The 16166-nt window shown below is 39.6% G+C and overlaps 1 protein-coding gene across 3 annotated transcripts in view; it reads left to right on the plus strand.

Moving 5' to 3' along the window:
* The window catches only part of HEMK1 (HemK methyltransferase 1, mitochondrial release factors N(5)-glutamine), an 81453-nt gene that overhangs the window by 9213 nt on the left and 56074 nt on the right, over positions 1 to 16166 (plus strand). For all 3 annotated transcript variants that reach the window (XM_081316812.1, XM_081316813.1, XM_081316814.1), the window contains exon 4: positions 4893 to 4986. In XM_081316812.1, coding sequence (XP_081172938.1) covers positions 4893 to 4986 — 94 coding nt within the window. The remainder of the gene's footprint in view (positions 1 to 4892; positions 4987 to 16166) is intronic.

Raw genomic sequence — 16166 nt, forward strand, 5'->3', positions numbered from 1 at the left:
CAGGGCTTATCCACAGGAACTAGTCAACTTATGACAGCTCATTATTTGTGCAAATTATTCAAATTGCTAATAAAGAATTTGGGAGGCTAAGATGATCATTTCGAACTCATTTATGTTCTCATCAGTTAGTCATACCCTTTATCTGAGATTCGAACCCGGACTGATTGTATATCAGGCAGTGTTTTAACCTCCTGAGCCACAGGTTCTGTCTCTCTTATATTAGCTGGAAGGCAAGGCAAATGTATGTTTAAGTATTTGTCAAGGCTTTTTGAATGGACCTTGCTAATTAACTCTTTCATTCCTGTTTTGGCCCGGCTCAGGGCTTATCCACAGGAACTAGTCAACTTATGACAGCTCATTATTTGTGCAAATTATTCAAATTGCTAATAAAGAATTTGGGAGGCTAAGATGATCATTTCGAACTCATTTATGTTCTCATCAGTTAGTCATACCCTTTATCTGAGATTCGAACCCGGACTGATTGTATATCAGGCAGTGTTTTAACCTCCTGAGCCACAGGTTCTGTCTCTCTTATATTAGCTGGAAGGCAAGGCAAATGTATGTTTAAGTATTTGTCAAGGCTTTTTGAATGGACCTTGCTAATTAACTCTTTCATTCCTGTTTTGGCCCGGCTCAGGGCTTATCCACAGGAACTAGTCAACTTATGACAGCTCATTATTTGTGCAAATTATTCAAATTGCTAATAAAGAATTTGGGAGGCTAAGATGATCATTTCGAACTCATTTATGTTCTCATCAGTTAGTCATACCCTTTATCTGAGATTCGAACCCGGACTGATTGTATATCAGGCAGTGTTTTAACCTCCTGAGCCACAGGTTCTGTCTCTCTTATATTAGCTGGAAGGCAAGGCAAATGTATGTTTAAGTATTTGTCAAGGCTTTTTGAATGGACCTTGCTAATTAACTCTTTCATTCCTGTTTTGGCCCGGCTCAGGGCTTATCCACAGGAACTAGTCAACTTATGACAGCTCATTATTTGTGCAAATTATTCAAATTGCTAATAAAGAATTTGGGAGGCTAAGATGATCATTTCGAACTCATTTATGTTCTCATCAGTTAGTCATACCCTTTATCTGAGATTCGAACCCGGACTGATTGTATATCAGGCAGTGTTTTAACCTCCTGAGCCACAGGTTCTGTCTCTCTTATATTAGCTGGAAGGCAAGGCAAATGTATGTTTAAGTATTTGTCAAGGCTTTTTGAATGGACCTTGCTAATTAACTCTTTCATTCCTGTTTTGGCCCGGCTCAGGGCTTATCCACAGGAACTAGTCAACTTATGACAGCTCATTATTTGTGCAAATTATTCAAATTGCTAATAAAGAATTTGGGAGGCTAAGATGATCATTTCGAACTCATTTATGTTCTCATCAGTTAGTCATACCCTTTATCTGAGATTCGAACCCGGACTGATTGTATATCAGGCAGTGTTTTAACCTCCTGAGCCACAGGTTCTGTCTCTCTTATATTAGCTGGAAGGCAAGGCAAATGTATGTTTAAGTATTTGTCAAGGCTTTTTGAATGGACCTTGCTAATTAACTCTTTCATTCCTGTTTTGGCCCGGCTCAGGGCTTATCCACAGGAACTAGTCAACTTATGACAGCTCATTATTTGTGCAAATTATTCAAATTGCTAATAAAGAATTTGGGAGGCTAAGATGATCATTTCGAACTCATTTATGTTCTCATCAGTTAGTCATACCCTTTATCTGAGATTCGAACCCGGACTGATTGTATATCAGGCAGTGTTTTAACCTCCTGAGCCACAGGTTCTGTCTCTCTTATATTAGCTGGAAGGCAAGGCAAATGTATGTTTAAGTATTTGTCAAGGCTTTTTGAATGGACCTTGCTAATTAACTCAGGATAAGCCCTGAGCCGGGCCAAAACAGGAATGAAAGAGTTAATTAGCAAGGTCCATTCAAAAAGCCTTGACAAATACTTAAACATACATTTGCCTTGCCTTCCAGCTAATATAAGAGAGACAGAACCTGTGGCTCAGGAGGTTAAAACACTGCCTGATATACAATCAGTCCGGGTTCGAATCTCAGATAAAGGGTATGACTAACTGATGAGAACATAAATGAGTTCGAAATGATCATCTTAGCCTCCCAAATTCTTTATTAGCAATTTGAATAATTTGCACAAATAATGAGCTGTCATAAGTTGACTAGTTCCTGTGGATAAGCCCTGAGCCGGGCCAAAACAGGAATGAAAGAGTTAATTAGCAAGGTCCATTCAAAAAGCCTTGACAAATACTTAAACATACATTTGCCTTGCCTTCCAGCTAATATAAGAGAGACAGAACCTGTGGCTCAGGAGGTTAAAACACTGCCTGATATACAATCAGTCCGGGTTCGAATCTCAGATAAAGGGTATGACTAACTGATGAGAACATAAATGAGTTCGAAATGATCATCTTAGCCTCCCAAATTCTTTATTAGCAATTTGAATAATTTGCACAAATAATGAGCTGTCATAAGTTGACTAGTTCCTGTGGATAAGCCCTGAGCCGGGCCAAAACAGGAATGAAAGAGTTAATTAGCAAGGTCCATTCAAAAAGCCTTGACAAATACTTAAACATACATTTGCCTTGCCTTCCAGCTAATATAAGAGAGACAGAACCTGTGGCTCAGGAGGTTAAAACACTGCCTGATATACAATCAGTCCGGGTTCGAATCTCAGATAAAGGGTATGACTAACTGATGAGAACATAAATGAGTTCGAAATGATCATCTTAGCCTCCCAAATTCTTTATTAGCAATTTGAATAATTTGCACAAATAATGAGCTGTCATAAGTTGACTAGTTCCTGTGGATAAGCCCTGAGCCGGGCCAAAACAGGAATGAAAGAGTTAATTAGCAAGGTCCATTCAAAAAGCCTTGACAAATACTTAAACATACATTTGCCTTGCCTTCCAGCTAATATAAGAGAGACAGAACCTGTGGCTCAGGAGGTTAAAACACTGCCTGATATACAATCAGTCCGGGTTCGAATCTCAGATAAAGGGTATGACTAACTGATGAGAACATAAATGAGTTCGAAATGATCATCTTAGCCTCCCAAATTCTTTATTAGCAATTTGAATAATTTGCACAAATAATGAGCTGTCATAAGTTGACTAGTTCCTGTGGATAAGCCCTGAGCCGGGCCAAAACAGGAATGAAAGAGTTAATTAGCAAGGTCCATTCAAAAAGCCTTGACAAATACTTAAACATACATTTGCCTTGCCTTCCAGCTAATATAAGAGAGACAGAACCTGTGGCTCAGGAGGTTAAAACACTGCCTGATATACAATCAGTCCGGGTTCGAATCTCAGATAAAGGGTATGACTAACTGATGAGAACATAAATGAGTTCGAAATGATCATCTTAGCCTCCCAAATTCTTTATTAGCAATTTGAATAATTTGCACAAATAATGAGCTGTCATAAGTTGACTAGTTCCTGTGGATAAGCCCTGAGCCGGGCCAAAACAGGAATGAAAGAGTTAATTAGCAAGGTCCATTCAAAAAGCCTTGACAAATACTTAAACATACATTTGCCTTGCCTTCCAGCTAATATAAGAGAGACAGAACCTGTGGCTCAGGAGGTTAAAACACTGCCTGATATACAATCAGTCCGGGTTCGAATCTCAGATAAAGGGTATGACTAACTGATGAGAACATAAATGAGTTCGAAATGATCATCTTAGCCTCCCAAATTCTTTATTAGCAATTTGAATAATTTGCACAAATAATGAGCTGTCATAAGTTGACTAGTTCCTGTGGATAAGCCCTGAGCCGGGCCAAAACAGGAATGAAAGAGTTAATTAGCAAGGTCCATTCAAAAAGCCTTGACAAATACTTAAACATACATTTGCCTTGCCTTCCAGCTAATATAAGAGAGACAGAACCTGTGGCTCAGGAGGTTAAAACACTGCCTGATATACAATCAGTCCGGGTTCGAATCTCAGATAAAGGGTATGACTAACTGATGAGAACATAAATGAGTTCGAAATGATCATCTTAGCCTCCCAAATTCTTTATTAGCAATTTGAATAATTTGCACAAATAATGAGCTGTCATAAGTTGACTAGTTCCTGTGGATAAGCCCTGAGCCGGGCCAAAACAGGAATGAAAGAGTTAATTAGCAAGGTCCATTCAAAAAGCCTTGACAAATACTTAAACATATATATATATATATATATAAATTACAGCAGTGACAGAATTACTTAGTTGATATCCACCCAATGCAAAAGTTTAAGAGAAGCCTACAATCAAAATCTGTAGGTATAGCTATATAAATATATGTGAGATTCACAGCAAATAGAGCAATTCAAAGGAACCATAACAATGGGAAAAGTTTTGTCATGTGGCAATTGGCATAAGCTAGTTACTAAAGCCCTATTTCTACAGTAAAAGAAAGTACAGCATCTGGGCTACTAGCATAGTCGTACTTTGAAATAAGTTACAATATTATGCTTATGAAGTTTTAAAGTTTTATTGTACTTTCTGTTTGATGAGAAGCAGAACTCTTTTGTGAAGAATTGTCTTAGACCTTGGGAACCTTGAATGCTAAACTATTCTCTAAAGGTTGAGTAAAACCATGTTGCAGGAGGCTGTAATTGAACAATTGGCAGAGTAATGGATAAGCTTGCGGTGACGATATTTTTGCTTCAGAAATAAAAGAGCTTCTTAATGACATCAAGGTACATTTAGAAATTATTTATGATAAAATGCTCTCTGGTGGTACTGGATGTTCTTGCTTCCCATTTCACTCACGGAGGAAAGGACTGCCAGTGCGGTTTGTGTTTTAGCACATGGTGGTGAGTTAAATGTGATAATTACATTTGTACAACTTTGGCCAAAAGTATCGCACAACTCGCCTTCTATTCCAGGATGCCAGTACAGTATGTTCTCGGTGAATGGGATTTCCAAGATCTGACACTCAAGATGAAGCCTCCAGTTTTCATTCCTCGACCAGAGACAGAGGCAAGTGATTGGAAAGGGAAAACTGCAGCTGTTTTCTACATGCATATAAGTGCCTGCAACCTTTTGTTTTGAAGGAAGCACAGTGGTGGTCAGCCAGCTTGAGGGAACATAAATAGGAACAGGGGGCTCTTCTTGTGCCTTCTCATAAGCATAGGAATTTTACATGTGTATGTTGGTCTCATTGTCCGATGACTGGAAAGAAATTTCAGAATAAGTTTAATTGCCATTTTTTTATCCCCCGCGATGCAGTTTTTCTCTTGAATTCCTCACTTTTTCCACAAACCTGATGTCTAGACTCAAGTGTGTGGATGTTTACCAAAAAGTTTTAACAGTTTCCAGATGCTCTGGTTTTCCAGGTTGGAAATTACACTTTATCCATTGGGCAAGGACAGTTTCCGCCTTACTATGGAACATAGTGATGAATTATTTTGTGATCCCTTATAGATGCCAAATTCTAACAAAAGATCTGAACCTCAGTACATCCCTTAATAATCTAGATCAGACATGTCAAACACAAGGCCCAGGGGCCAGATGCGGCCCGCGAAGTGGTTTCATGTGGCCCGCGAAACCATCCTGGAAACAGTGAGGGAACGGCCCCCACTGCCTTGGCCCTGGCCCAGAGACCCTCCTTCTGCCAGAGACCCTCAGATCTGTCCCACTCCTGCCCAGGCCCCCATAGGCACCCTTGATGCGAACGATGTAGAGCTGGCCACGCCCACCAAGCTGGCCACGCCCACAGTCTAGCCACGCCCACCCTGGCCATACCCACCCGGCCCCTTGAGGGCAACTGCAATGCTGATGAGGCCCTCAATGAAATTGAGTTTGACACCCCTGATCTAGATGCCAAATCTTCCTTTGCAAAAGGAGCTTAAAAGTAATAGCCCAACCCCAAAGTAACAATCCTAATGTTACTTTCTATGCCAGGCTCTCATTGTCACAGAGCTGCAGCCTGCCCACCTGGTTTTTAAACAAGTATGTGATGCAAGCAGTCATGGGGAAAAGAAAAACAAAATGGTATTCTCACTGTTTTGAAATCTACCTAGGCCAGCCTGATTTATAGTTAAGTACACTGTCATGTTCTATCTTTGTGTTTGCCAACGTATCAGATATTATGTGGGACTAATTTCAAAGCACAGCAGTGGGCTTCTTTTTTCATGCCCTAATTTAGCTGACCCTCTATCCTTCTCCCTCTCTGTGCTCAAATTCCTGAATGGACCTGAACTGAACGTAAGGAATGTATGGAATTTGTCAGTTTGTTATCAGTTATTACTGATATTATACCGTATTGGATTTTTGAATGATCTTCTTACCAATAAAATGTGCATTTAATGTAATGGGTAACAGAGACTGACAGTCTGAAGAGCATAATTTTTTATTATTTTTTATTTTATTTTAATTCCATTTATATCCCGCCCTTCTCCGAAGACTCAGGGCGGCTTACAAGCTTAGCAGTAGCCTTCATTCTATGTATATGCCTGCTTATTAGGGCTTTCACACACACCCCAGCGGCATTATTACAAAGTCAGCTTAATTGCCCCCAACAATCTGGGTCCTCATTTTACCTACCTCGGAAGGATGGAAGGCTGAGTCAACCTTGAGTCTGGTGGGACTCGAACCTGCACTAATTGCAGGCAGCTGGTGTTACTTAAGGTGTTACTTAACTTAATGTTAGAACTAGATATTTCTTCATTTATCTTCCTGGAATACTACAGCTACTTTAAACACTTGCTATTCTCTAAGTAAGTGCTATTTTAACATTTCTTTTTAAAAATGCTTCCATATCACTGGCTCAGTTTATTGTTTGTGTGTAGATAATCAGAGATACAGAAAAAACAACAATCAGTCCTTGGTTTTCTCTGAGCTTGGTTGTTTGGCTTGCAGACATTTCATCACCTTATTCAGTAAAACCATCAGTCCTAGTGAGTTTGGGTTTGCTCCCTGTTTGTATACTTGCCCTGCCTGTGTTGGCAGAAGTGGGGCTTTCTCTCTGAGAATTCCTTGATTAGGGTATTGTTTCCTCTTAATTGTTCGTCTGATGTTAATCCCTTCCTGTCTGGGTGTAAGCTCTGGAGAGGAGGATTCCGATCTTTTTGTTTCATTCTTTTTAATTGTCTCTTTTGAATAGTCTGTAAATGTAGTTTTATCTCTACGTCTCTATTGCAAGCTGATTTGAATTTGAATGCTACTCGTGCAGAAATTCCCTAGCATTTTTAGATCAAGTTAGGTCTAGAATGCTCACAGTTTCCCAGTTCAAATTATTTGTTTTATTTATTTATTTTATTTAATTCAATTTATATACCACCCTTTTCCCGAAGGACTCAGGGCGGTTCACAGGGCAAAATTAAAACAATACAATATAAAAATTAAAATAAAATAAAATCAATAGCCCCAAAATTTAAAATTAGAATTTAAAAACCTTAAAACCCCTCAGTCCAGGCCATCTAACTCAAAAAGCCTGAGGGAGCGCACAGGACGATGGGGAGTTGATGGGTGAGTCTCTCTGTGCATTGTGAGAGGAAGGAGTTTCTTTTTTAAAAATATAGATTTTATTGATTTTTTTTTACAATAGCAATATTTAGTGCTTGGTAAACAGCGTGTTGTCTGTGTTCGTATATTTTAAAACAATAATAATTAATTTCTGTAATTCCATAATCAGTATATTAGTTAATGATATATTTCTTTGATCTTCTCTTCTTCCAGTAGTATTCTCCTTTGTCAACATTGAACAAATATAATTCTTAATACTTTTGATGCATACAAGGTTGGATATAAACATTTTTCTTGTGTTTGTACAAATAACAGTAACATCCACATATAATAGCTTTTCTAATCGGCTTATGTTTCAATTGTATGTGTAAAAGTTATCTTATTAAGTCACTATATGTCCTGTTTTCAAGATTCTTATTTAAGCTTGATTTCCCCTCAGTATTCAAACCATTCTTATCAGAAGAATAAGAATGGTTTGAATACTGAGGGGAAATCAAGCTTAAATAAGAATCTTGAAAACAGGACATATAGTGACTTAATAAGATAACTTTTACACATACAATTGAAACATAAGCCGATTATCTGACTTCCGGTGGCGACGCGGCGCCGAAGATAGCCGTCTCCGGGCTGTCCGCTCCGCAGCTGTGTTTATCCATCTAAAACAGCGCCGATCAGCTGTTTAGGTGGATTTGAAGCCCCCTCCTCGGGAGAAGAGGAGGGGGTGAGGCCCCAGGTAGGGGTTGAGCTCTCCGGGGCCGCCTGAGCTGAAAGTTTGGGCGGCTGAAGGATTGAGCCCCCCCGAAGCCTGGGTTAGCTCCGAGCTGCGCAGCGTCTCTGCTCCGTGATTTTTGGAGCAGAGCCAGGCGTTAGCAACCACCCCTGCCAGAAGGAAAGACTCTCGAGTATTAAGGAGCAGGCAGAGCGGTACAGGAGGTCAAGGTGAAGTGGACTTTTATTTTTACTCCCTAGCTCAATGGATTTTATAGCTTTAAAGTGAAAGTACGCAACAAGTGAAAGTGGGGAAAGATGGCGGCTAAATCTTCTAAAGTTCTTCGGAGTGCGGGAACTTCCCCGGTGCAACAGACTTCGTTGCAAGCTTTGCTTCCTCCTGCACCTCCTCTGGCATTGACGCTTAAGGACTTACAAGATGCCTTTGCAAAGCAATCGCAAGTAATGTCAGATATGATGGATGATAAGATGGCAAAGCTGGAGGAGAAATTGGAGAAACTGGAGGAGAAGATGGAAGAGAAGTTTAGTGCAATGAGGGTAGACATTTTGTCTACAATTGAAAGTGTGGCTGAATGTGTGCAACGTTTGGATGAAAAAGTGGAGGATCTTAGTCAAAAGAACTCTATATTAGAAGTAAAGGTACTAGAGAATGAAAATATAAGGGACAAAATGGACGGAGAATTGAGCCTTGTTCAGTACCATCAGATGCAGTATGCTATTAGAATCAGGGGCTTAAAAGAGAATCCTAAAGAAGACTTAAAGCAGCTGATCTCTGAGGCTTTGGAAGCAGTACTGGGCCAGCCAGCATCTGAAATAGAGGGAAGTATGGATAAAATCTTTCGTGTAAATTCATGGATTGCAAGGCAGAGGAAGTTACCTAGAGATGTGGTGGTCTATTTTACAAAGAGAGCAACTAGAGATGAAGTTATTCAAGCTGCTTATGATACTAAATTTGTGGTTGCTGAGCAAGAAGTCCTGGTTCTAAAAGAGATCCCTCCAAAGATTTTAAGGAGAAGGAAAGATTTTGCATTCCTTGCACAGGATCTTAAGAAATGTGATATCAAGTTTAGATGGGAGATTCCAGTCGGAATGGTGGTGATGCATGAAGGTAAAAGACATCGTCTGGTTACCGTGACTCAGGCACGTGATTTTTACAGCAATGTGTTAAAAGCAACCCCTCTATCACTTCTGGAAGCTGCAAAGGGATTTGGAGAGGGAAAGCCTCAAGATGCTGAAGGTAGACAGACAGAGGAGAATGGTGCTGGAGGGGATCAAGTTACAGTTTCATCAGCTGCTGCTGGAGAGCAGAGGATGACGCGTGCCGCCTTAAGACGAGCGAGACAAGAAGAGCAAGACCAGCAGAAAGTTATGGAACTTCCAAAGCGCACTTACAGTGAAGCTGTGGGAGGGGCGCGGCCCAAGGAAACTACAGGGGCCATTGCAGATGTGCTCCAAAAGCTTCGGGACGCCAAGCATGGCGACTAAATTTCTAACTTGGAATGTTAATGGATTAAACTCACCACAGAAGAGAAAGAAAGTTTTTCAATATTTAAAACAATTTAAGACTGATGTTATCTGTTTGCAAGAAACGCATATTAGGGTTATGGACCAAAAGTACTTATCGAACTCAAGGTTGGGTACGCAATTTGTTGCTTCTGCGATCAACAAGAAAAATGGAGTGGTTGTCTACGTTAAAAGTACTCTAACAGCGGAACTAATTGAAGTAGATAAGCAAGGAAGATATGTCATGATAGATTTGCTGTTAGAAGGTAAAAAGACGCTTCTAGTTGGACTGTATGCTCCTAATCAACAACAAGCTGACTTTTTTAACTTACTTCACACAAAGGTTACCCAATTGGATTATAAATCTTTTATTTTTATGGGAGACTGGAATGGAGTCTTAGACGTACAGATGGACAAAGCTGGTTCTTTTAAGCGTGTTCCGAGCCATGCTAGATTGCCTAAATCTTTTTTTGAAATGAAGGACGATTTGGAACTGCGAGATATTTGGCGTGATACACATCTACATGAAAAGGATTATACTTTTTTTTCTGATAGACATCAATCTTTTTCCAGGATTGATTTTATTTTGCTGACTAATGACTTTTTTTCTAGGATTAAGAAGGTAAAGATCTGTGCAAGAACTATTTCTGACCATAGCCCAGTTTGGTTAGAGATCAATAGGGACAATAGGGATAGGCGCTCTTGGCGCGTAAATGAGAATTTGTTTAGAAATCAGAGAAATGTGGAAGAATGTAAACAGCAGATGAAGGATTTCTTTGAAATTAATATGAATAAGGATACCTCTATGGACATGGTTTGGGATGCTAGCAAGGCCTACATGAGAGGGGTGTTGATATATATGAATAATAAATACAGACGTACCTTGGAAGTTAGAAGGAAAGAACTGGAGAATGAAATTAGGGAAAAAGAAAAGGCCCTAATTTTGAACCCATTGGATATGAAGATTAAGGAGGTTATTAACCTATTAAGAGGACAATTTGATAAGTTGATGGCTGATCAAGTGGCAACCAATTTACGGTTTGCTAGGCATAATACTTTCTGCAATGCTAATAAGCCAGGTAGATGGCTAGCTTACAGGTTAAGGAAAAAGCAAAGGGCTTCTAATATAGATAAAATTGAATATAAGGGAAAGGTTGTGTTTCAACAGGATCTTATTAAGGAAGCCTTTGTGGATTTTTATTCTAAATTATATGCTAAGGAGAAGATTAATGAAAAAGATATTGATGTATATTTGAAGAATGCTAGCATCCCGGTTCTTACGCAAGCACAAAAGGAGGAGATTAATCAATTGATAACAGAAGAAGAAATTCTTATAGCAATTAAGGAACTGAAGGTGGATAAAGCGCCAGGCACGGATGGCTTGACTGCGGCTTACTACAAAAATTTACAATTGGAGCTGATAAAGCCGTTAAAGGAACTGTTCCAGACAATTCAGAGAGGGGGAAAGGTGCCTCCGTCTTGGAGAACTGCTTTTATTTCTTTGATTCCGAAGGAAGATCAAGATGCTACTCAAGTAAAAAACTATAGACCGATATCACTTTTAAATACAGATTACAAGATATTTGCCAAGGTGTTAGCTAACAGATTGATGAGGGTTCTGCAACAGGTGATTCATGGGGATCAAACTGGGTTTATAAGTGGTAGACAACTGAAAAATAATGTGAGGCACATAGTTGATGTGGTGGAGTTTTTGGAAAGGAACAACCAGATCCCTGCGGCGCTAATCTTTTTAGATGCTGAAAAAGCTTTTGATCAATTGAATTGGCAATTTTTGATGAAAGTTTTAGATAAAATGAATTTTGGGGATAAATTTTTGCAACCAATTAGGGCATTATATCAAAAACAAACTGCCCGAATAATAGTTAACAATAGTTTGACTGAAGTATGCAATATTGAGAAGGGCACAAGACAAGGGTGTCCGTTATCACCTTTATTATTTGTTTTAACATTGGAAGTATTATTGATAAAAATACGGAACTCGGAAAAAATTAAGGGTATTCAAATTAGAGATCAGGATTATAGACTGAGGGCGTTTGCAGACGACCTGGTTGTTACGGTGACTCAGCCGGAAAACTCTGTTGTGGACCTGATGGAGATAATAATGCAATATGGGAAGGTTTCTGGATTTAAGGTTAACGCACAAAAAACCAAAATTTTGGCCAAAAATATGACAGTATCGCAAAAGGCCCTTTTAGAAGGATTAACTGGATTTGAGATTGTTAAAAGGGTCAAATATTTGGGGGTGTATTTGTCACCCTCTAATACAAAGTTATATAAAAATAACTATGAAAAGTTATGGGGAAAAATTCAAAAAGAATTGGAGAGCTGGGGAAAATTGCAATTGTCTTTGCTGGGAAGAATTGCAGCAGTGAAAATGAATGTCCTGCCTAAATTTTTATTTTTATTTCAAATGATACCGGTCCTTAAAAAAGATTCTAATTTGGAAGAATGGCAACGGGGTATCAATAAATTTGTTTGGGCAGGGAAAAGGCCACGAGTTAAACTTAAGATTATGCAGGATACTCGTGAAAGAGGTGGTCTTAAAATGCCTAATCTTAAATTATATTATGAAGCTGCTGCGTTATCAGGGATAAGTGATTGGATTAATTTGACACAAGAGAGATTATTAAATCTTGAGGGCCATGACTTGTTATTTGGCTGGCATGCATATTTGCTGTATGATAAGGTAGATAATGTGTTTAAAGTGCATATTTTAAGACAGGCATTGTTGAGAGTTTGGAAGAAGTACAGACATAAGCTAGATTATAAGATGCCGTTGTGGGCAATTCCAAAACACGCAATAGAAAACATAAATGTTGGCTTCAAACATGATGTGACTACGTATAAGGAGATTTTAAGCTTGGAAAGAAATGTCTGGTGTTTAAAGCCGTACAACCTCTTGCGAGATGAGAAGATTGTTCAAACTTGGTTTCAATATACTCAGTTACGGGCCAGGTGGAAAGAAGATCAGAAAATTGGTTTTGCAATGACTGACGAAAATTTGATAAAGCAAATTAGAAATCAGGGTCCAGCACATATTAAACGGATATATCTTGCATTGATAGAAATTGACTCAGAAACAGAACTTGTTAAAGATTGTATGATAAAATGGGCCCATAATATCCAAGAAGTTATTACAATGGACATGTGGGAAAAGATATGGGTGAGGAACGTAAAATTTACACAAGCCCAAAATCTAAGAGAGAACTTTTATAAAATGTTTTATAGATGGCATTTAGATCCTAAAAAGCTTGCAAGTATGTATCCGAACTATCAGCCAAAATGTTGGAGGTGTGGTGGCAAAGATGCAACATATTTTCATATATGGTGGACCTGCAAAAAGGTTAAGGCTTTTTGGATAAAAATTTGGTGGAATATGCAGAAGATCTTCAAGCAAAGGATAAAGTTTTGTCCGCAATTGTTTTTGTTGGGCATAATTACAGATGCTACTGTTGTGGACACTAAGTTGATGTTGAATTTAATTACAGCAGCAAGACTTTTAATAGGTCAATATTGGAAGAAGGAGGAACTACCGACTATAGAAGAATGGACTCTAAAGGTTTCTGACCTGGCGGAAATGGCAAAGATCTCGGCTTACTTGAAAGATCATTCGCAAGAACGTTATATTATGGAGTGGAAAAAATGGATTGATTATATCCAGAACAAATATAGGACTAAAAAGTTTCATTTAGCATTTGAATAAGTCTTCCTTTCTTTTTCTTTTTTTCTTTTTCTTTTTATATGTAATATTAATATTGCTTGTAGTTATATGAGCTAGAGAGCGATAGATTTAATAGTTTATTGTTGTTAGCATATGGATGTTTATGATTGTTCTTTGTTTTTATACCTTGTACTTAGCTCTGGGAAGTCGGGGGGGAGGGGGAAATGGGGGGGAGGGACAGGGAGGGTTAGGTAGGGGTGGGGGGAGGGGGGGGATTGTTAAAGATAAAATGTACTGTAAAACTTTTCAATAAAAAAACCCATTCTTATCAGTAATAATTTTCTCAAATTTAATTACTTTTAAATATCCAAACTTTTCATTCACAAATACCATCCCAATATTTTTACATCTCCTATATTATAAAAAGTACTATACTACATATATCTTCTACCTCTTAGTGTAGGGCCCCTTTATATCCAAAATTTAACTACCGGTATTCCTTTAATCATATTCAAACAAGTGTTTAACCATATAGATCTCCATCTGGTAAGTTGAATCAAATCTCTTGAATCTGACTCTGGGCTTCTTCTTTTGCCATGTATCTTTCCATGTCAGTATGTTCTGCTTGCCAGGGGATTCTTCCTGTATTTTTATGAGTATTCTTGGGAATAGAAAAGACAAATTAAGTAGGATGTACGTTTTTTGTCTTCCAAATTCTAATGCTTCTCCTGACTGTTCTATAATCCATTTTGTTAGATCTTCTGTCTTATCCTCAAGTTTGTTTTGAAGTCCTGAAAGATAAAATATCTTTTCCATTATCATTGTTGTGGTGAAATCTTGCATATATGCATGTGCACAGCTTAACTCATGCAACCAGTGGGCTGGCACACACGCACATGCATGCATAGCTCAACTTGCAATCATGTGCATGTGTGTGCGCTTCTGTTCTGTTCCAGCCTACGACCAGCCCTGTTTGTGTGTCAGGGACAACCCCTTTTTCCTTTTTACAGTCAATAGGCTGTAACCCAACCCAAATTTATTTACAGTTCAAACAAAAAAGCAACAGAATATTTCCTTCAATAAATGAATCAAAATATCAAACAAGAGTCAACAAACAAGAGTTAAACAGAATTAGCAAGAACAGACTAGGATTCTCTTAGAATGTCTCCAAACGGTTGCCTTCAGCAACCAGCCCTGCCCACACCTTCCCCTTTTATTATCAGTCCCAAGGCGTGGCTTCTCACTGCCTTCTCCTCTCACTGAGTTGCCTCATTGATTTGCTCTGCTCTGCTCTGCTCTACTCTGCTCTGCTGGATTGCCTTCTGCTTCTAGCGTCTCTGAACAGATTCAGTTGTGACTCTTCTGAGTCCGACACTTCGTACTCACGCAGCTGAGCCTCATGACGAACATGACTGGAGGGGCCAGGCTGAGAGTCCTGCAGTGCATCAGAGCCTTCCTCTGACACCAAAGGCTCTCCATACCCCTCCTCCTCCTCCTCCTCAAATTCATCGGACTCAGCTGCTGGGAGCACAGGCTGACACTGAATCACAACAGCTTCGGCCCACCACTCATGTGAATTGAGTTCTGCATGCACATGCATGCACACCGGCCCGCCACTTGCACAAGCCACAAAGGTTGGGGACTGCTGTTGTATAGGCCATGGGTCGGAAACCTGTGGCTCTGGAGCCGCATGCGGCTCTTTCAGCCTTCTCCTGCTTCCAGAGACAGAGACAGGCACTTGCACTTCCCTTCTCTCTGTGTGTGTGTGTGTGTTTGTGTTTTTGTGTAACTCATGCTGTTCTCCGAGAAGCTGACAAGCTTATTGGGGTGGCTCCTGCCTTTGCTGTGTCTCCACAGGAAGCAGGAAGCAGCAAAAAGCAACAGCTCTCAAGAGCAGGAAAGCCAGCCCAATAAGTGTGTGCCAGCTTGCCAGGTGAGCAGAAGATCGGAGAGAGGGAGAGACGGGGGGGGGAGGAGAGGGAGGGAGAGAAAGAGAGGGAGAGAGAGAGAGAGAGAGAGAGAGAGAGAACTCATGCACAGCAGCCTCTATTTCTTTTTATTTAAACTCTTCAATCAAGTTTTCCCCCCTTTTGTGCGCGCGCACATTTGCAGCTCCCAGTGTTTTTTTCCCCTCTGGGAAACAGGTCCAAGTGGCTCTTTGAGTGTTTAAGGTTGCTGACCCCTGGTATAGGCAGCCTGTTACTTTTTCTGGTGTTCTGTGTTGCTGCGGCGCATTTGTCTGAATAATGTTCTTGCACAGCTCCTCTTGTGGAAGATAGGGTTATTACTTTGATAATAGAGCATTTGATTAATGCAGATTATTTTTCCATAGACTTACATTTCTAAGTTGCTATCATTTCCTCTTCTGATGAGAATATTCAGGAAGAGTAGCATGTTATATTTTCTTCTCACATTGTGAATTTTATTCCTTTGAAGATGTTGATTGTTTCATGTGTCTCCTCTAGTTCTCCCTTTTTTATTATGACATATCTGCATACTGGATCCATACTTTTAGTAGTATTTCTAGAGACTGTATAAGGGCTTTTGCTATGAAGCCTCTGATTTGTTGGTAATATTTGTCCATCAAACTGAAAGCAGGTAGTGAGGCAGAGGATGATGTGGCCCATGATTCTGGGTATTTCTACCATATCTTGGATTTAATGTATTTAGCTAGTTTTGGGTGTATTGGTAATCATTATCATCATCGTACTCTGACTTCCTTCCCGTCTTCTCCCCGCCACCACCAGCACCCCGTGCCCCACCCTCAATTTTGTTGGCC

This window comes from Vipera berus (assembly GCF_964194415.1).
Source record: "Vipera berus genome assembly, chromosome: 2".
Taxonomy (NCBI): Eukaryota; Metazoa; Chordata; class Lepidosauria; order Squamata; family Viperidae; genus Vipera; species Vipera berus.